The following is a 22464-nucleotide window of genomic DNA, read 5'->3' on the forward strand; positions in this document are numbered from 1 at the left end:
ATCGAGAAGTTGGTGCGGTTTTAGACCTCGTAAACATCCAGTTATTTCGGACATTTTAGTAAAGTTTTAGGGCTGGTTTTGCTTTTTCATATTCATGTAATGTAGTCTTTTGTACATTGTCTGTGTCCCTACCGAGTAGCGTCATCTCTCCTCGGCCGCCGCAATGCCTTTAAGAACAAAAAGTACATCGCTCACGAGAAACTATTGTCTTCTGGGAAGGTTATGCTATATTGTCTGTGTTACATTAGCGGTGTTTGTTTTTATTTCCCATCAGCTGAAACCCCATTAGTGCAGGTGCATGGTGATAACTAATTGATTTAATTTCCCATACCATCAGCACTGGTGCACATTAGAGCCGGCACAGTCAGAGCGGCTCGTGCCTCGTGTAAATTGCTTTACCATTGAGACTGAAGTCATTCGAATGCTCACGTAATGCATTAATGAGGCTCACCTGCTCGGATGCCTCTTAGCCGTACACGTTCTGTAGAGTTTATTTGTTTGTTTTCTTTTAATTTGTCATAGATATTATAGTGATCAAGGTTACACTTTTTCTGATATAAATTAGAAATGGCAAGTCTCTGTCGGTAACATCAACAGAGAAAACAACCAGGAGAGAGTGTTTTGTGTCTGTAGGATAGACTGGAGGTTGTCAAACTTTTCCACCCCTGAATCATCCACTGATGTCTGTAATCCCCACAGGTCATCTTTTCCAATCAAGCTACCGTAAATTCCTGACTATTGAGCACACCTGAATATAAGCTGCAACAAATAAATTCAGAAAGAAAAACGAAAAAGTACAGGCCGCACTTGTCTGCCCATGTTGTAGCGGCAACACAGACAATAGTCCAATCATTCTCCTCTCCTCCTCGCTCGTTTTTCACAAACATCGCGCTGCATTTTCCATACTTTTACGCAATAAATGGACACCAAACAACGTATTTAGCCTATTGTGGTTGAGTTAAAACGGTTGTGAGAGAAGGTGCATAACGCGATGGTCTCGATGTCGCGCCGGTATTAAAGCGCGGCACTCACTCACCGTGCTTTAGAAACATGACCGACACAGCACGTGCAGCACCCCCCTCCCCGCGCTGCAGTCCGGTAATGATCGAAGGTAAAGGGTTGAACTACGGGACAATTCCTTCATATGATATGATATTCTGGATGGGCTTGGGCATGGGATTGAAATAAAAATCTTTAATTAGCCGCATAGTTGTACAGGCCGCATGGTTCTGGCTTATAGTTAGAAATGAAGGTAATCCAAAAGATTTATTCTTGCATTTCACCAGTTATTGTCTCCTGGGCTAGACACTTTACCCACTTTACCTATGCATAGACCTTTTGTGAGCGAGGATCTTGGAGGGGCCATAGATTCATATTGTTAAGTATTGATGAGGCACTAAGTAATCTACTGGGTTATGCGTTAGGGTTTGGATTAGGGTAAACCATGAATAAGCATATGATCCGTGGAGTATTAGCATGGCAGTTGATAATAGTATCATAGTTACTACAGGTGGCATTGCTTTTTAAAGCATACTGTATATACTATATTTTTAAAGCCACAAGTGATTTTGGCATATTTCGTTTTGAAAGAACATGAACTCAATCAGGAGAGTGAGGGAACATTTTGATATTCCAAACTAAATTGGACACAACCTGCAACTTTTGAGCAAAGCAACTTGTGAAATTTCAGTCAGAACTGCAGCTGAATTTGTTTTAGACCAATTGTGTTTGTGTTTTTTTACAACATTTGTATGTAGAGTAGAAATACTTGAGCAATGCCATTGTTTCAGGATCTGCCTCTCAGGATAAATTATGTTTTGTAAGTCAATTTAGTGGTCTTTAATGGTCTAATTTTGGCATCATTAATTTAACTTTTGATGACTTAAAATGCATCTTGCAACTTTTTTTATGTGAAAAAAAAAAAAAAAGTTGATATTTAACCTTGTAGTGACCCAGCAGCTGTATGGGTGGTCCTCATGGCGCCTTTACTGTGGATCACAATGATCTCTACAGCACTCCAGGATTAATTGTTTTGTAGGTTTTCTGCTGAGAGTGTCCGTCAGCAGTGAAAACCTTCCAAAAAATGAATCCTGGAGTAGCTAAGAGACCACTATGACGGAAAGTAAAGGTGCCATGCTGTCCACTCACACAGGTCACTACAAGGTCAAACTTTTTTTCACACATAAAAAGTTGCATAATTAACCTTTAATGCCCCACGGAAAGCCTGAGTACAATGAGCAGCTTATCACTATATTTACTGGCATACTGTTAATGGCCTATTAGTATGTTAATAGAAAAAAGCATAATAAGAGGCGTATTAATACCTTTACAAGCATATTACTCATGACCTATTAATTACTAATGCTCATCAATATCTTATTATGAGCACCCCTTAATAAAGTATAAAGCGTCACCACAATTTGTGACCATCGTAGACACAGTGAGAGCAGTGCTAAAGTAGAAAGTAGAGGAAGCAGTGACTTTAGTATTATGTTACACCTAAAAATACCGCAAATTCCACTCTTTTCTGCACTTTCACCGTCGGAACAAAGAACACGCCATTACAAGCAGATGGAAAGCGATTATGCCAATGAAACTGCCTCTAAAGCATATGTGAATGTGAAAATATCCATATATTTCCTTCAATGGACTAGAGCTATCCCAACTTCGCAGCAGCGGGTGATGGATAAGCATAAATTTACATAACTGTGACCCGGTTTTACCATATATCAACAGTTCTGTTCTATACTTAGGCTGATTTCTCTTTAAGTAATGGGCTCTTAAACTGTTTTAGCGGCCGGCTCAGATGAGAAATACATTCACTCTCCCCGCGAGTCGTGCTCATTAAGACATATTTCTGCTCCTTTCACATGGTATAAGCCCCGCTATCGGTCGGCGCCATTTTGAGCATAATTAAAGAAAGGTTATAAGTCACTGTGTGCATCGGAACAGACTGGATTTTTTGCATTTCGCATTTGCAAGTCAGCGCCACAAATCTGTCCGCCGACCGTTACTCACACTTGTGCGCCCTCTCTCGACACTGATTCCGTGTGTTGCACTTTGCGAACATTACGTTTCAAGGCTGCCAAAGAAAGTCGTAGCTTTGAGTCTGCGGTGGTTAGCCTGGCCTGGCTGTGTGCAAGCCGAAACAACTCATGGGCAGCTTTTCTACTCAATGCCTTTGGGGAAGTTTCAGGTCTGCACTGTCGACATAAAACATGCACAATGGGCTAATAGGTGGGGAACGCCGCAAGATTTAGACAAGGGTTCCCAGGGGCTGGATCTTAGAAACCTACAGCTCATGGCATATTGCTCCAACAGCATTCGAGGTGAGGCGAATGCATTAAGACTTTACCGTGAGTGCACCTTATAAGGAAAATATAGTAAGCCTGGAGTTCCCAATAATGTTTGCTATAAAGTACAAGAACAATGAAGAAAAAAAGAAAAGAAGAAAATACCACCAGGGTAATCTTTTCTAATTATCATTTGTGGTATCGAAAGTCTTCTCACTTCTGCAATGACGGTGCGGTTTGGAAACGCTGCGGCGAAAGAAAAGAAAGCTTTAAATCTGCCAGCCTGGCCATAGGTGCAGAACTTTCTGTCCTTGAAGACATTTATAAACAAAGACTTCACTCTCAGACATTAGCCATCATTAAAGGAACAGGCCACCGTTTTACCATACTGAGATATGTTCTTACCTGAGCTTAGACAAGTTGATACGTAACTGTCTAGTCTTTGTGCGTGCGCTCAGTCACGCAAATGTTGTTAGCATTTAGCCTCTCCCAGCAAAGGTACAGCTCCAAACTGGGGTAAAGTTCGAAGCTACCGAGCTCTTCCATGTTTCCTTTATTTAAAGCCACACCGTGTAGAATTTTACCCAATAAATAAAATTGAAATGTATTTATTGGGTAAAATTCAATAAATGCATGTATCTTATGGCAGATATTTTCCTCATTGAAAAGTACCCCATAAATGTACAAACAAACATTTATGAGGCTCACCCCTCCTAAGATATGAACTTTACCGGGAGTGGGTAGGTCTCTAGCTCGTCTCCATGGAGATGTGACTAAAGTTAGTAGAATTTGAGATTTAAACAGGTTAGCTTTTCATCCAAGTCCATTCGTTTATTAACCACTGCAGTACTAGCATTTTCTGTGTTGAGCTGGTCATTAGGAGCATGTTTTGTTTTGCCGGCAACAGTATAGTCCACAATGTTACGCAGTGTACCTTTAAATACAGTTACGTGAAACGTTACACGATCCAAGTCTAGTTACACACTATGAAACATGTTGATTTTCTAAGCGGATAAAAAGGGGAACTATATTGTGAGGCGTAATAACACCTGGAATACTTCAACGTCTGTGCAGTAATATCATCGTTGCTGGGAGAGGCTAAATGCTAACAACATTTGCATGACTGAGCGCACGCACAAAGACTAGACAGTTACGCATCAACTCGTCTAAGCTCAGGTAAGATCATATCTCAGTATGGGAAAACGGTGGCCTCTTCCTTTAAGGACCCGCTGCTTCCTCATCAAATGAACAGAAAAGGCTATGACGTCTTTGAATGATGCACTCTGATCAGACTTTATTACTTCTTTTTTTTGTTTTACCTTTTAATTGCATTGCACAATTTTGTTATCAGAATTCAATTGTAACCTTTTTTCACTTATTTAACAACGTGGCTTTGTTTATTTTAAGGCAGTCTTTCATGTTTTATGAGTGAATATTTGACGGTGCACATTTTTTATATAAACTATACTGCAAATGGCAAATAAACTGAAGCTCATGATTGTTATTAAAATAAAATCTGCTTTGAACTCCTAATCTTTTGATTGCTACTTCTCTTCTCTGCCAATCTCTGCAATACTTTGACTTAATACTTTTCAATATTCGTATCGGATTCTCTGACAGTTTTCCCCTTTGATTTATTAACGAAAAAAATAAAAAAAAGGCAGCGTGCTACTTATGCTTTGATGATACTTGTGTGAAACTCGAGACATCATGTCAAGAGTTAGTGACCAAGTTGATATTTCAACACAGCTTTTTTAAAGGACGTGCATGTTTGTATGTTGTTCAAAATATTGCATCAGAACTGTAACTCATCAAGTTTTTGTAGAGATTTATAAAGACTTTGGTGATCTGCCGAGCTACCGGATGGACGTTTTTCCAACTCACTCACTGCATGCGAGTAAATATTTTAATTTACAGATCTCAATTTGAAACTTTTGCTGTAGATTACTGGCTGATAACTGGAAAAATGAAAAAATGAGTTTTGCCTGTAGTGTCTCGACATACGTTTCAAGCAAATTATTATGTACGTAGCTGTGTTACATTTCTATATCAAATACTGGATAGAATGGTTCAAATACAATGCAGTGGATATAAAACAATAAAAATGTCATTTACATATTTTTTTGGCTCAACTTCTTCAATTAATGATCAACCCTTGTAAAAAAAAAAAAAACTAAACAAAAGCTAATGTATTATACACTGAAGGCACTCACTTCTCTGAGGCCAGCACCATGGAGTATCCGTACAGACTGTGCACGTCGTAGTGGGTTCCCCAGCCCTGTTTGGCGTCCATGCACAGGGTCTTACTGTACATCACCCCGTCCAGTACTCCTATGGAAACAAAAAAAAACACATGCCTGAGATGGAGGAACAGGGTAGCGTGAGGTGAAGGAGGCAAGCGGGGTGAATTCAAATCCTAGACACTGAGGACGGCTGAGTGATGAGCGAGAAAGCGGGAGAGAGCAGAAAGAACAGGGGGGGAAGTGATGAATTCTGCAATCGGACAAGTGCTCAATGAGAAAAACACAAGGCGAGAGAGAGAGAGCGAGAGAGCAATGGAGGAAAAGGGGAACGGCAATAAAAATGGTAGCCTGTCCGGTTACATTTAGGGTCATATCGGCCGGCGCGCAAGCCGAATGAAAGGCGTGATGGAAGAGGTCTTTGGGGGTATTGCACTAGGGGGAGTTTTAGATGAGTTTCCACGCAGAGCTAACTTTATGAAGCATCATTATTTGAGCACATGATCTTATTACGGGGATTGTCTGAGCTTAAGTCCAATGTGAGAGCCTATTTATTTACCTGGGGATGTCACGTCAGGACGCAGTGCTATGGGCCACAACTGAAATACGACTATTAGAATTGTTTTATCTCGAGTATAGAGCTCGCCAAACAAGAGTCTGTGATATTCCCACTGCTGTATGTACTGTATGCTATGCACGATTCTAAACTGAAAACCTAAATAAGGCCATAGCAAAAGATTCTGTGGTGGACAGTGTTCCTGATAGATAATACTTACTGCGTGTTAACAAGGAGCTATAGGATGTAAATATTTCAGTGGAGGAGAAATCTATGTTTATAAAGATCGGTGAGTTTGTCTTGAAGCTAGAGGCTAACGTTAATTTCATGCATTGTAAAATTTGAAATAGTGTTGCAAATATTAACTAATCTGCATAAAAATTGCTATTGCTAAGCGTCATGGGATTAGCAGCAATAATAATCTAATGGGGATTTTAAAAGGTAAAATGCTGGAGTAATTGTTCACGTTAAACCACCTAACGCTGTTGTTCCACAGCTTTTTTTCTCCACTTTTTATATTGTTATTTAAGCGACTAAGGTTTAAAAAAAAATCAAATATATAATTCACATGCGGCTAGAGGGCACTGCAGGCTAATCGAGCAGCAGAAAGAAAGTTTGGAGTGAGCGAGAAGCGGAGGTTACAAGAAAACAAAACAAAGCTAATCACGGGCTAAAAGCTAAAAACATGCTGCCGAGAGAGGCTCGTCAACGGTGCAGTTACGTTCAGAAGTGACACAGAGGATGAATATTTCATATAGTTTCACATTTTAAGTTGAATAACAGAAGTAAATGCACTTTTTCGTGATATTCTAAATATATGACAAGCACCTGTAAACTGAAATTGTAGTTGCTTGTGTCTTACGTGGAGTGTATGGAGGGTAGTTGAGGTTGTTGTCAGCGCAGCCTTTGACGGATCCTTTCTTGAAGTTTGCCACCTCGTTCATGTCCTGCGAATGCCAATAAATACATGTATTTCAAGGGGATTCAAATTAGAAATAACAAAAACAACTATGCCTAGAGTTATGATGGCTACCACCCAGTTTGTTATCATCTTCAACTATCACAAAATTACAATCTCAAATGAAGGTTTGTTTGTCCAAGAAAGCACCTAATTCCAAGCACAGAAAATGGATGTTTGGCAAACAGATTTTTTTTTTTTTTTACACAATGCTTTCTTTGAATGCTTTTTTGGCGTGACTGGGATTCATTCACGCCCAACAATTTTTCAAAATTGTCATCTGCTAACACACCTGACCCGGCTTTCGCAAAAACTGAGGTATTTGTTAAGCTGGAAAGTGTGCGCAGCGCTGCAAAAGCCCCGATAATGAGCTATTGAAATTCCCCAAAATCAAAATAACACAATTTTCATCTTGTTTCCTCGTGCCTCTCATTGACCTCAATATTCATTCTGTATTGAAGTGAAAACGGCACTCGCGCTCTCATGCTCGGAGCTCTCATGACTTTTTGTAAAATAACACAATTTGGACATTTTAACTGGGCGAACCGTGAGTTAATGAGTGTTTGTTAAGGCTTATGAACCGCTTACAATCCAAAGGGCGTCGTGCTTGATTTCGCGGGAGAATTTCTCGTACTCATCCACCCACCAGTCGATGCAGGCCTCGCTGGTGTAGTCGGGGAAAACTGTCTCTCCGGGCCACACCTGAGGGAGGGAGAGAGAGTACAAAATGTGTTTACAACCATAAATCCGATAGAGTTTGAACAAAACAACTTCTTAACCACATTACGGCTTTGCAGATATCTGATCCTGCCCAGCGCGGGTATTGGATTGAGTTCGGTCCAGGGCAAAATGATACAGCGTAGACGTGTGTGTTCAAATTGATTGTGACCCGGCTTCACCCAATAGTTTTTGTTATCTACCTCGGATCATTCTACCGACTTTTTGTGCCTTTTTTGTGTATAATAAGGACATAGATATTCAGCTTTGGACTGTCGAGGAATTGCAGTGGAAGGTCCAAGAGAAATGATTGGCAACTGATGACTGAAAGGTTCCAGTTCTTGTCTCTTCTTTAAAAAAAACATGATGATGCCAGCTATGATGCAGACTTCTTGGTTAAAATAGAAGCCTGAAGTGAATGGAAAGCTATGTAAAAATCCTCATACCAAGATGATATAGCACAGGCAATAGTCGACAGTGGAAATGCAATAAGCATCAGATTTGCTTTCAGTTCACAGTGCTACGTTTCCGGGTGGCATTTAAGGAATGTGAACTGCTAAACGAATACAAGACTCAGGCATGTTTTGCTGAAGTTTTTTCAGTTTTACATAAATGTGGCCTTCATTATGAGCAGGCATCATATCCATTCTTTACTCACTAGACACTTTAAGGTCTGTATAGATTTAAAAGAAAGCGATAAAAGATGAAAAAGACATTTATCGCATAAAGATGATCCAAACAGTCTCTCCATTCAGTGTGTCTTCAAATCTGAGGCGTACCGACAACAACTCAGCTGAGGGTGAATTAGAGCCTGTGTTGCACAAATGTAAATGTTAAATGTCTCAACAGTGCCTCATGAGGGAATGTGAGTGTCCATAAACAGCTGGCTGGCACAGTACCGCTTCCACCTTCAATACCAGCCTAAAGGTGTCAGTATGGGCTACAGTCGATGGAGGATGCACCGCATTCAGTTCCACCACAAGGGGTGTACAGTGGGGTACAAAGGGCTCTGAACAGGTTTCACTTTCGGTATGACCCTAAAAATGCATTTTTCCAATGCAGTTTTTTTAAAGGACTACACAAGACAAAAGATAGAATTGGATCCACGGCCTAATCCTCCTATGAGAATAATTTGTAAGTTTAGTTTGCTACACAACCGGAAATACAAAACTGGAGGAAGAAAGAGAAAAACAACAACAGACAGGCCACACTGAAGAGACTGTGTTGAGGAAATCACATCGACAAAATGAAGAGCATGTGCTGTATTGATGAGAGAAGCAGGGAAGAGAGAGAGAGAGCGAGAGGCAGAGCACAGAGGAGAGGCTAATCGATAACGCAATAGCAATCTGTCGACGAGCCTGTGTGTCAGGAGTGGTCCTTAATGGTGCATATTGAAAGAAAAAAAAAAAGATTAATCCTCGAGTTTGAGTTCTTGTGTTTACGTGTGCGCCGGTGCACAGGCAGTGCATGAAATCGGCAGATATTACATTCCAAGGTTGCTACGTTTTTTCGCTTTACTTCCACTGCCAATAACTTTAAAACTCTCTGCAAAGGGTTGGATCAGGTATGTCGAGCCAATTAGATTTATCGGCAGATGTTTTTGGCAGATGCTCAGCAAACCAAGGTCGAGGCTTATTGATAGTCCCGTGCTGTTACTGCCTATCTGATCCATCTATCCTCATTTGTTCTAAGATTCAACTTTGATTTTGCAAGGCCTGACTACTTCAACTGCTTGTAAATATTTATTGGTATGGACGGGTTTTTTTGTGTGGCTTTTTCCTATCCGGTTGGGCTACGCTTGAGGTGTCAGTTTTGCCTGGAGCAGACAAGCTGATACGTACCTGTCTGGTCTTTGTGTGTGCCCTCAGTCACGCAAAACGACCAAAGATGTTGTTAGCATTTGGCCTCTCCCAGTATATTCCGATGGCTCCAAACGGGGGTGAAGTTGGAGGCTACAACGCTCTTCCACGGGCACGCACATACACTAGACAGGTACGTATAAATTGTCTAAACTCAGGTAAGAACATATCACAGTATGGAAGAACTGCGTGCCCTCAGTCACGCAAAATGACCAAAGATGTTGTTAGCATTTGGCCTCTCCCAGTATATTCCGATGGCTCCAAACGGGGTGAAGTTTGAAGCGATCAAGCTCTTTCATTCACAAAGACCAGACAGGTACGTATATAAACTCATCTAAGTTCAGGTAAGAACATATCTCAGTATGGAAAAACGGTGGCCTGTTCCTTTAAGTTCCGTTGGACCCGGAAGTAGAGCGATGACATAATCACTAAACAAATGTACAATCCTCTGCTGGGGTTATCAGTCTCTTTTTCATGTTGACAACCTTGACTTGCTCCATTTGGCCCGGCGTGACCAGATAAAGTTCTCATCGTGTTGCTAAAGAATGTAAGAATGTTGCCTGTCTTCGACTGATCTCACTGCAGTTTTTGCTCTTCATTAACTGTCACAAAAATAAAAATCGCCAACACTGCAGTGAGAGGTTCTCTGAAGATGGCTCAAGGGTAGATGAGACAAAGCACTTTTGGAACCACGGTTCTTTGGTTTGCAGATTAGGAAGACATTTTAATTTTTTTAAGATACATTATGAGTTTGCCTCCATCTCTCTTCACCCCCTTTCACACTGAACTGTCCTGTCTTATAAAGTTGCACCATAAACAGCAAAACCAACAACAACAACAACAGACAAAAACCTGGTAATTCCAAATCCAAATGCATTCCAAACATGACTTTATTTCTGTGTATCAACACTGTTTTGCTTTAGGCCTGTGTTATATTGGTCTCATATCCGCGCTGTCTCGTCTCTGATCTTTCGTAGCCCGTCTGCCAGCCCTATCTGTACGTCTCACTCCACTTTCATTTGCCACAGATATGTATGCGGCTTTAGTGTTTACCTGATAAACTGTCTACAACTGTCTCCGCTCGTGTCACTTGGACTTACTTCCTGTGTGCCTTCCTGGCGCTGTATCCCACTGAATAACACAGTCCGTCTGTACATTTCTTCCTAATGTATTCTTTGTGTTTGTCTGTCTGCTGTATACTTCCGTGAGCGGCACTCAAGTCTGTGTCAGTCCTGCCTTCAGGTCCTCATAGATTTATCCCTTTTGTTTACATCATCGACTGATCCAGCCTGCAGAGGAGTCTCCTTTTCTCTTTTATAAGATGTTAAACAGACCCATAGAATGTTGTGAATACACAACAAGCTGTAAATGCTTCAGTTAATGCAACGCATTTAAAGCAAAGAATGGTGAATTGAATAAACCTTTTAAGGGTAAAATAAGAACTATACCCAATGGGTTTCTAGTTGATGACAGAACATCGTTTTGTCCTTCAGTACGTTGTTCTCTTTAATAAATGACACACTTGATTGTTTGTTATGCTCAGGTTTGTTCAGAACTGAGATGTTCGGAATGTCTTAGTAAATGACCTTGGACCATAACCAACAATTGATGTATATTTGCAACATTTTCAACATGAATATGCCAGATTATAGCAAAGATGTTAGTTTCCAACTCTAGTCCTTAGTCACCATTTTGTTTCCATTAAAACACTTTTTTGAATAAACCAGCATAAAAAAAAGTTTAAAGGGATATTTCAGGATTTTTGACATAGGGCCTCATTTCCTAGTTATCCAGAGTGTTGTGGATTTCTGAAGATATTGGTCTTATTCATGCATTATTATATTTGAAGAGTTTAGTGGTGCTAGGCTAATGCTAGGCTAGTGCATGTCTATGGTAACTAGTAGCCTGCATTAAAAACAGTCCAAGGACCCAAGCACAGTGAACTTGAGGCAAATCACTTATAACACCAGACTACCCATTTAAATGTCTGTGTTGACTTTAATATTTTTTTTTATATCTGAGCAGCATCAGCTTCCTGGTTGTAAGCTACGCAGCAGCGGAGTGATCTGCTAGGTTACCGGATCTACAGTAGTTTGTTAGATATGGCAACGTTTGGAGGACTACCTGATGATTTTGAAGAGGTTTTTATTGCAGGCTATTAGTTACCATAGACATGCGCTAGCCTAGCAGTAGCCTAGCACCGCTAAACTCTTAATAACCTGAAATATCCCTTTACATTTTTTATGCTGGTTTATTAAAAAAAAATGGCTTTAACGGAAACATAATGGTGGCTATATAGAGTATTTTTTGTTTGTTTTTAGTGGGTGGTTAAGGAGCTTTATTTATCATTATGCAGCAACAAATGTATATCATTGTGCTGTAAAATTGTTAGACTAAACTCATACTTGATCATCCTAAATGGGTGCTTTTTCTCCGGTTCTGCTTTACCCAAATCTAAAAGCCTCTAAAGCTTCAAGGGCCAAATAAACTGATAACGGATCATTTTCCTTGCGTTGTTGCCGTGTTCTCGTCACTTTTTATCTCATTTTTGTCACATTTCTGCAGCATTTTCACCGCTTTTTTGTCACTTTTTTGCTGCTCTTTTGTAGCTTCATTTTGTCCGTTTTTTTTTTGGGGGGCGTTTTCATGGCTGTTTGGTTCTCGTTCTTGCCGCAACACTTTTTTCAAGAAGCTTTTAGATTTGGGTAAAGCCAAAGTGGAGGTGAAGAGGTTAAACAATAATCTCTAAACTTACTTAAACTGGTTAGTGAGTGAGTTCTTTAAAACTGGTGAATTCTTGCTCTTAACTAAACACGATTTTTTACATAATTTTGTGTTGGCGTGACGCATCTTCTGAAAGACTGAAAATGCATTCCGGTACAAACATTTCTGAAGCAGGTTGAAGGTTGGTCTAAACATCCCGGGCGGCAGGAGAAGCTTTTATCCTTATCTACAGAAGCAATTAGCCGTCTTAAAAGCAGGAAGAAAATACCACTGTCGCAGAGGTCCCTCCTTCATCACTGACACAGCACTACAAAGGTCGCTTTTACAAAGACCCCACTGTTTCCATAACCAACACTCATACATTCATATGGAAATAAAGTGGAATCAATTATAATCACACACATGCGTGAACAGACGCCGAGCGTAAACAACCCAGAGTAGCTTCTTTTTTTCCCTTCAAATTTAAAATGGATGCACACTCCCAGTATTTATACATCAGAGGCCGGCCACGCAGAACGTTTTTAAGATTAAACATTAATGTGGAATCAATGCATACTGTATGTTTGACCTGTGGAAATCAGCATGAAAATGCCATTAACACGCGGACCAGGCTTAATCATGTGCGTAATCAAAAGCAGAACTGTAAAAATATATATATATATATATATATTGTTTGACTTTAGCCCCTTGGACAACCTCTCACTGTGGGGGACAACCGTTTTTAACATGGGAGCGGGGGAAGGATCACAATAATGCACATGGGGTTTAGATTTCTATTAAGTGTACACTGTAAAGGAATGGGGTATTTGTGAAGCGTGAGAACATGAAAGATGATGGCCAGCAATGCAATATGTTTACACGCTCCATGTTTCCATTCAGTCATCTTCTATTTATGAGCACTGTAGGCGACTGGACGGGGGGCTGAATACTCGATAGTGGTCTGTCTTATTGGTGTAATTCATACACGCCTGTGGAGAGGGAGATGAACGTTACATGAGCGATGAAGGTCAGCCGCCACAGGGACTGATTTACTGTAATTTATCAGATGTACTTAACCCAACATCTGCCCAATTGTAATACAATATATTACAATATAGTATAAAGACAATCAAATACTTCACTTGTTATTTGGCTAATAGACAATCCCTATGAATCTTAGTAATCCCTTTCCAAGGATTGAATGTAATGCTGTGTGACTGCAGTATTTGGAAAAAAAAAAGCCAAATTGCAATTTTTCCGATGAGGATTGGGACTGTGACAATAGATTTGTGATTCGTAGAGGGCTAAACTACAGACTTAGCAGGTTTGATATTGCACATAAAAGGCCAGATGGAAAGAGAGTCTTGATTTTTTTTTAGAGAACAATACATTCCCTAAATAAGTGCATTTACGTGGTGGATATACTGTAAGGAGTGGAATAAGAAGAGATTCAGGAACCACTCTGAATTTGACGGCAATGTGGCAACATGTGGCAGTCGGGCACAGACCAAAGCCAAGGCAATGCCCCCATCTTATCATTTGTCCCAGACTAACCTAAAGCTGAAAAATGCTGCGTGTTTTATTAATAGTGGGTAATAGAACATTATCCTCCGGTCTCAGCGTGTTTTTTGTAGCAGCTGGAGTACAATGCAAAGAGGACTTAAAAGCATCCTCAACGTCAAGCATTTCCCGCTCTAGACCATAATGCATTTGTCAGAGCTTGTTTGTAGTCTGTGCAACATGTTTGTCTGTGAGCAACATCCTGCACTATGCAATACACCTTAAGAACAATTAGTTCCTTTTACAATTAAATACACAAACCACACTTACCATATTTTCCGGACTATAAGTCGCACTTTTTTTCGTAGTTGGCTGGGGGTGCGACTTGTACTCAGGTGCGACTTATAGATCAAAATATATAATTTCACTTTTGTTATATTCACACTGATGGCGGCTAGAGGGCGCTCTAGGCTTGTGTACCAGCATCTGCTACTCCCGTACCACTAAAAATGTAGAAAGAAAGTTTGGGGAAAAGCGGAGGCCACTCTTACTGCAATGTAGAAAACATAAAAAGTTGGTCGCAGGCTAAAAGCTATATGGCCACAATAAAAGGAACGAGTTTGCAAATGAGAGCTTGAACAGCGTGCTGCCGGGAGAGGCTTGTCAACGGTGCAGTTACGCCTCCATAGTTGCCAAGGCTGGTGCGACTTAAAGTCCGTAGTGACTTATATATGTTTTTTTTGTCTTCTTCATTATGCATTTTTTAGCTGGTGCAATTTATACTCCAGACTCCGGAAAATACGGTATATCAATCCATAAGCTTCTCTTTCTGGTTCGACATTGGCTTCTGTGATAAGTTTTGCAAGAGGGCTTCCTGGTTACATGGGGCCGTGGGAGTGTCTCATTCTGACCAGAAGAGCTAAGAAGCGAAATGTGCCAGTCCAGTCGAAGATTTAAGCTTCACAAGTCTTTACTCTTGTCAATATTTCTGTCATTCCAAGAGAACTTCACATTTTTGGTGCTCATGATCCTTTTGGGTATATCTTATCTACAAGATATGATATACACAACATATAATTTTACAGGAATTTTCATTGATTTCCAGTCAATACTACACATTCTGTCATGTCCCCAGGGTCTTTGAGGACAATTAACAACAAAGCCAATAAAAAGATCAATATATTTTAATATATATTTTATTATAATCTATTTCTATGTATTTATTCTTTGTCTGCAATATAATTTTAATGGTTTAATGGTGTGGTACTCAAAGCCTTTACCAAAAAGGTTCTTCCCTGATAAAAAACATAATGGCATGATCAATTTGAGCCCAAACATCAGGAAGTGACATCTCTACAGTCTCTTGGAAAAACCAAACAGCAGAAACGTCTGTTTTTTTTTAAATGATTTTTCCAATGAAAATGAGGTTGTCAATTTGAATGACTCAACCCCTGCTCATTTTCTGACACTCAGCATGTGCTACAGCAGCCATTTAGTAGATAATAAATCACAACCCTGTTACACTCAACCCCATTAACAATTTGACTGTGATGGTGTAACGGGGTTAAGTTGAAAAACTGAAAATGCCGAAGCTCATTTTGCACAGTTCTCGTGGAATGACTCGGTTACTATTTGGAACCCCCAATTGCCAACGCAGTGTACTTGTTAAAATATTTATGTTGTTTCTTCTTATGCCAAAGCGTAAGTGTGAAGTAAACTGACAAATGCACCTTACCTCTCCCAAAAGAGGAGTTTTCCCGTCGGCTTCGAAGATCCAGGCATTTTTGGCAGTCCCGGTGTCATAAGCCTCATATGCTGTGTTTCCCACTCGCTTACTGGTGGCTATAGCAGGATCCTAAAAAAGAAAGATCGCTGTCATAAAGATGAGCTATTGTCAATGAGGAAAAGCATTAGTGCAAATGACTAAGCCAGTGTGATCTTTAGCTCTTTGTTTCTGGATCTTTTGACATAGCAGAAGCTTTTTGAAACAATGCCACGGCTAATGCGTTCTGCAATCAAAGCTATCCAAGGCGATCCAACAAAAATATTAGAGCGTGTGACTTTTTTTTGGGTGTCATTTTAAACAAATCCCGCCTGGATCAATGAAAATGAATCTCTTCATTCTTCTTTTTAATTGAGCCGGAGAGTACAACAAAGTCAGACAGGCATACAAAAGGAAAAGTTCCCACTGGTGAGAGGTTGTGGCCCATATCAAAGATGGTCACAGACAGCAATAAACGTCTACCTAATGTCTGAATGAATGGGCCAGGTGAAATTATAGATGCCCAACCCGTTCCAGGCCTTGGTGAGCTGTAGTTTGGTTTGAAATAGAAAAATGTTAAAGGATGTTGAGGCTAAGAAGTTGTGGACGACAACGACAAGCACATGTATTTAAAGGGATAGTTCAGGATTTTTTACATAGGGCCTTATTTCCTAGTTATCCAGCGTGCTGTTGATTTCTTTTGTTTTGTTTTTAATTCATGCAGTCCTTATATTTGAAGAGTTTAGTGGGGCTAGGCTAGTGTTAGGCTAGTGCTAGGCTAGCGCATGTGGTAACTAGTAATCTGCATTAAAAACCTCTTCAAAATCATGGGATAGTCCTCCAAACGTTGCCATATCTGATTTGTAGAAAGCTCCTTTGAATTCCACGTGTAGTAATGGCCGCCGCAGGTAAACAAACTACTGTAGATCCGGTAACCTTGCAGATCACTCCACCTAGCTCACAACCAGGAAGCTGATGCTGCTGGTGTTATAAGTGATTTGCTTCAGGTGCACTGTGCTTGGGTTAGACTGTTTTTAATGCAGGCTACTAGTTACCGTAGATATGCGCTAGCCTAGCACTAGCCTAGCACCACTAAACTCTCAAATATAAGGACTGTATGAATAACAAAAAAACTATTATTTCCAGAAATCAACAACACTCTGAATAACTGGAGTGAGGCCCTATGTCAAAAATCCTGAAATATCCCTTTAATATCACAAAAAAAGATGTGGAAGATAGCTCCAAAACTCTTCTACAATCCCAATTTTTAACAAGCGGGCCAGTACAGTTTGAGAAGTTATAGGACTGCTTTATCAATCTGTGTTTGGATACGTTATTGGGCTAAGTGCGACTTTCAAATTCCCCAAATTGTTATCGCCAATCCATAAAGCATCAGCATTTGGCCTGTTTTAATAAAATGGGAATACTAGCAAACAATAAACGTTACTCGTAAATGCTAAGAGGGCGGACATCTGTTCCAACACGAAAGTGGTTGTAGCATAAAATCTTCTATAGCCGCTTTAAAAAGTTACGAATGTACACAAAGGAGAGATGGTGATACTTACCAGGATGAGGATGTATCTCTGTCCTTTCGCGTGGAGGTAGTCGGCGAACTGGGGCAGCTCAGCGAACTTGACCTTATCATACGTGAAGTCCTTCTTGTCCTCCATGTAGTCGATGTCGGTGTACTGGGCGTCCTGCACAATACAGAGACGTGTCCTTCAGAATCCTCCGCGAGTTAAGAATATGAAATTACATAGTTCACTTCACTGCTTTAAATCAGATAGATTGGATGATATTAGATATGCAGAGACTAATAGAAAATCTGAATTGGCCGGCATGAGCCACTTACATGTTTGAGATGGAGGTAAGAGTTCTGAACTCTAGCCGTTGGTCAGTTTTGCAGTGGTAAAGAATGAGGCGGGAAAGGTAATTAAAATGTGCCCTTAAAGACAACCAGATCAGAGCACTTTGATTCTGTGTACTTGATTTAATATGTTTAGCATGTTAATATGTTTCATTATCTTTTTTTTTTTAATCAATATACATTAAAGGTTTTAGCAGAGACATTTGGCCATTGCAACATTGCCTCTTCACTGGCATCTCTTTCCAATCATCCAATCACAGACCCAGCTCAAGCCGCACCTTTACATTAGCCAATCACCGCAGCGCTCGTCCCTACTCCAGCCACTCATCGCTCATGATCCCCTACTTAAGCCTCCCGGTCAATCACTCAGCGCTTCCCAGCTGTGCTACAACCCTCCTCCACCCCTTTCTCTGCCTGGCCTCTCCTCATTGTCAACTGGTCTACCCGGGTCTCCTCTTCTACCACCACCAGTGTCCAGGCTCCGGGGAAGATTCTGACTACCGTTCATCAAACGCCGTGGAACTCTTTCATTTTTCGTATTTCAATCGTACAATCACTAATGATATTACTGTGACTGTCCTCACCAAGACTAGACATGCTAGCAAAACGTTGAAAAACAAAAAGTTCAAAAGTTCTAGCACGACATCGCAGCAACCAATCTAATGTTCCAGCATCTTTAGGGGAGCTAAATTTAGCACACCTTGAGTGTCAACCGGCAAAAAAAAGAGCGGTCTATGTTAAAATGTACTGAAAACATGCTGCAAGGTAGAAACCTAATAAGTCACAATTTAACTCCCAAAACAAAGTATATTTAATCTAGGCATCTTAGGCTATAGGAGAACTATGTCTGAAATTGGTCTCTGCAAAGTTTTTTAGATCCCTGAGGTTTTGAGTTGAACTTCCCTGACTAAGCTAATCTCTTCCCGGGGAGACAACAGTAATCTTTGTCATTGGCCATGTGTTGCGTGCATTTCGACGGTCTTTCATGAGAACGACATCTTTTTCTTTCACATTTCTTTTTTGTTTCTGTCCATTTCCTCCGAGTTTAAATATAACTCACGGCGCCTGAACTCATCTGAGAACGCTTGTACTTGTCTCCTTTGTTTGCTGTAGAGATCAATGTTTGTGAATTGCCTTTGGAGTGGTGAGACTCCCACTTTCTGTGTGAGAATCATGGAGGGTCACAGTATGTATGGTGACTCTGGGTCGTTTGAGATTGATTCCATTGTCCTCAAAAATCTAAATTTTTCGTGATCAGAAAAAAGTATTATGCATGTTGTGAAAGTACTCATTGGAGCCTGCTTGTACATTGCCATCTCAGTCTGTCTGCTAATGCTAATATAAACACAGCCCTGAGCAAAAGCACTGATGAAAAGCGAAAAGTTTTTAATTGCCAGTTTGTCTTGTTGACCTGCCTTTGCCGGACTCGTCGGGACCTGAGTTGCATCCAAACAGCTTTTTTTAATGGCTGACTAAACCTTGGGAGGACAATGAAGATGCTAGCACGCTCTTTGATTTCACTTGGTCTTTTCCCGCCAGCGGTAGCAATGCATCCAGCCAAAGCCTCCTTCGTATGGATGGAGCAGATGGTTGTGAGGACTGTGCCAGATCCTTGCTGTAATGGTAATCAGCTCCAGACGTATTAGGGAGAATGTGATAATGCCCTCTCTGGTCTATCTAATGGTTATCAAATATGTCCCTGAGTACAGCGGGAGAGGAAGCAGCTGCATCCTAATGTCTTTGGGCGTGAGAGAGAGATTAGAGATTAGCCCTGTAAAGTATTCAGATTGGGTAGAGTTCTAATAAGTCCGAAACCAACACGGGGCAGTGAAAAAGCGTAGATAGAAACAGGATGCAGTATGAAAACTGCTGGGTGTTGGAAGTGAAATGTGGCAGACTGTGGGTCAATGGCGGACCGCTTTGGAGAACGCCCTCCTCGGCAAACCAAAGGGCGGTGAGTTGATTCTGGCGCTAGACCTGTCTGCCTCTACTATTTACAGTCACTGTACTGTGTGACATTGTATTTGTGAACGTGCGGGACGACGGACATGGCTGAAATTGTTAATTTTGACATCAGATTTCAATTTAGTTTTAGTCAATATTTTGTCAAAAAAATCTTGTCTAGTTTTTGTCGTAGTTTTTGACTAAAATTCCATGTACAGTAAAAGTAGGTGATAAATTTAATAATAATGTGACTTGATGAAGACTTAGTAAAGTTGCAACGCTAATTTTAAAAAGGAAGTGTGCCTCAATCCTGTTTTTTTATTCAAGTACATCTTGGCCCTCAGATCTCAATGAGCACCTGCTTTCCTTACAAAGGTGATCTAATAAGCGCACACAACTTCTTTCTTATGAGCCTCTGTCCAACTGTCATTGGGAGTTTTGATGATTTTAGTCTCTCCTTTTCCCTTTCCATTTAGTCATTTTAGTTGACAAAAATATCTGGACATTGTAGTCATAGCTTTAGTCCCCTAAACAACTTTTAATTGGGTTTTAGACAAATTATAGTCAGCAAAAATATTTAACTTTAACTTTGAACTTTAAAGAAATTATTTGTTGTTGATCCTGGCCATCAATCCATATACAGTATCATTTGGCCAGTATACTTTAAAGGCCCTCTACCTGATTTAATTTTATTTTTCTATTACAATGAAAGAGGAAGCCACTAAATCAAAATGTTAGTTGTGATTTCAACTCATTCCTAACTTTTATTAACATATTTGTAGCATCCCAATTTTTCACAGGGACGAGTTTATCGGCACATTTTACACATTTCAGGGTCACTGCCACAGAAATGCTAGATTACCCTGCAAGTTCATAAAAAAGATTTATTATATTTGTTTATTTGATACAGACATAACAATTGCATTGGACAAACCCAATACATTATTTTCAGTGTTATAGCAAAACTGCTAATTTGCAACAATTGTCCACAGAAGACAAGCTACACGTGCTTTATGCACAATGTTTTCCCCCCACGAATGTCTGAGTGCAATACTAAAGGTGTACAAAATAAATTGTGTTCCATTATGCAAAAGAAAAAAAAAATCAGTTATAGTGCCTTTAAGTGGATGCTATAAGCTACCCCTGCCCTTATGTTTATTATTTGCTGAATTGTTTCTTAGAGCAGGCCTTTTCAATCCCCCTTTTCTCCACACAGTGATTTCCTCACCAGCACTATATTTGTTTGTGATAAAAGCTTAAACATTATCAACATGGGCAGCGACTTTATCGATGGAAAGATTTTCCATCATCAAAGTTAATTCATACGGAGCGATGGCTATTTGATCTTTAGATTAGTCACAACCCACACCTTTGTCCTTGAACGGTCCATTTTATTGCTCCATTGATACCGTCTTTATGGCGTTAAAGAAAAGTCACGCTCAAACTTTGCACTAAGAAAATTGCAAACATCTTTGTGTGAAAAGTTAACGCTCAGGGCCCTGCACCTGAGATAAGCCCGGAGCTCATTTCCACGAAAATGTCAAGCAGAACTGTTATTTATATGGCGTCACAGGTGGAAAGATACTTTTTAAACATTCAGATCAGGACGAGTGAGATAATGAAAAGGTAGTCACTCGCTTGGCACCGACTTGAAGAGTATAAAAAAAAAAAGAAAGACAAATGTGTGATTGAATCTACAGCAACATTATTTGACAGAAAGCTGGATTAGCCCGTCTAAGCAAAAGGCCACCCCTATCACTCTGACTGACTGTCCAAGCCCAACTCAACCTGCTCGGTCTTCATGTCACGTCCCGGCAGATATGTAGTGGTTAAGGCCAATGCAGTCACTGTGGTGCATGAGTGCTTTAGATTTAACAGGGGGTGCATGAGGTGAAGTATCGATCGACCTCACAGTGCACCACTGCCTCTAACGCTATTCAGCTCCCCGACCCTACAGAGTGTATGATGTGTGATTGCTCAATATTTGACACACATGGAGCTCGGCATGACTTGGCCGTTTCGACTTTAATCTATATCGTTAACACAAATGAATAAATAGAAGATTGATCAAATAAGTCAGTGAGGATATTACGTTTGGAAGCTTGGCTTAGGAATTCATAGGTGTTCTGAAATTAGCTTAAAACATGACAGCAACGCGTCATGCTGTTCAAGGAGGCATGGCCTCGCCGAGAAGGGGGAGAAAACCTCTCATGAGAATCACATTTTTTCACTCTTTTAGCCGTTTTCCAATGAATTATAAACATATTCATCCAGGATTGGCCCTAGCTAATTCGCCGCCCCTGGCAAGATTGAACTTTTGCGCCGCCCAATCCTTTTGGACCCACTTTGATTATGGAAATGGCTAGGTTTATTTTATCTCATTATAATTATCATTGATCAATTTTAGAATGATTATCAATTCATGAACATTTTTTTTTTTTTTTAAACAGCACATGTGCAATCATGAAACATGCGCACAACAGTTATATTGGAGGAGGAACCTCTACTTCATTGACAAATATTCACTGTGATGTTATACGGCTCCCATGAAAGCTTGGAATTTCAAATTTCCAACACAAAAGAGCGCAAGTCTCTATCTCTGTCTGTTCCAAAGCCGAAAATCGTCTATGTTGTAGATGGCGGGAGCATGGGGTTGAAAAATTAAAGCAATTAGGCACCCCCTCCAACCCTAAGCGCCTGCCTGGGTCGCCCATGCCCATGGCCGGCCCTGTATTTATCACATACTAATAAAGTCAAGCCAAAATTGGGTCCATATGGCTGTTTCGTCACAGCAAATTGTTCAGTAGATACGACAAACAGCCCTTGTTGCTAATGTTAGCATATGTAGCATAAAGCTAACGTAGATTCCTGGTTAGCATTGTCCATTTTTTAAGTATCTATGCATAGGCTATTGAACCACTTTGGCCCTCTCCATGTCTCTGCATCTTTATTGTAGAAACAATATATTCATAATTCAGCATTTGTTAAAGTAATAGTGGAGAAATGGGAGAAAGTTCAGTTTTTCCCCTTTGTTTTCCCCCTTTGGCTGCTTTGAACTTGACCAT

General features: G+C 40.3%; 1 protein-coding gene across 1 annotated transcript in view; it reads right to left on the minus strand.

The window, feature by feature from the left end:
- si (sucrase-isomaltase) overlaps positions 1 to 22464 on the minus strand; it is a 138626-nt gene that overhangs the window by 77214 nt on the left and 38948 nt on the right. Inside the window, exons 12-16 of the mRNA XM_079573199.1 lie at positions 17154 to 17285; positions 15562 to 15681; positions 7636 to 7749; positions 6952 to 7036; positions 5507 to 5624 (exon numbers count right to left, since the gene is read on the minus strand). Coding sequence (XP_079429325.1) covers positions 5507 to 5624; positions 6952 to 7036; positions 7636 to 7749; positions 15562 to 15681; positions 17154 to 17285 — 569 coding nt within the window. The remainder of the gene's footprint in view (positions 1 to 5506; positions 5625 to 6951; positions 7037 to 7635; positions 7750 to 15561; positions 15682 to 17153; positions 17286 to 22464) is intronic.

This window comes from Gobius niger, assembly GCF_951799975.1.
Source record: "Gobius niger genome assembly, chromosome: 1".
Taxonomy (NCBI): Eukaryota; Metazoa; Chordata; class Actinopteri; order Gobiiformes; family Gobiidae; genus Gobius; species Gobius niger.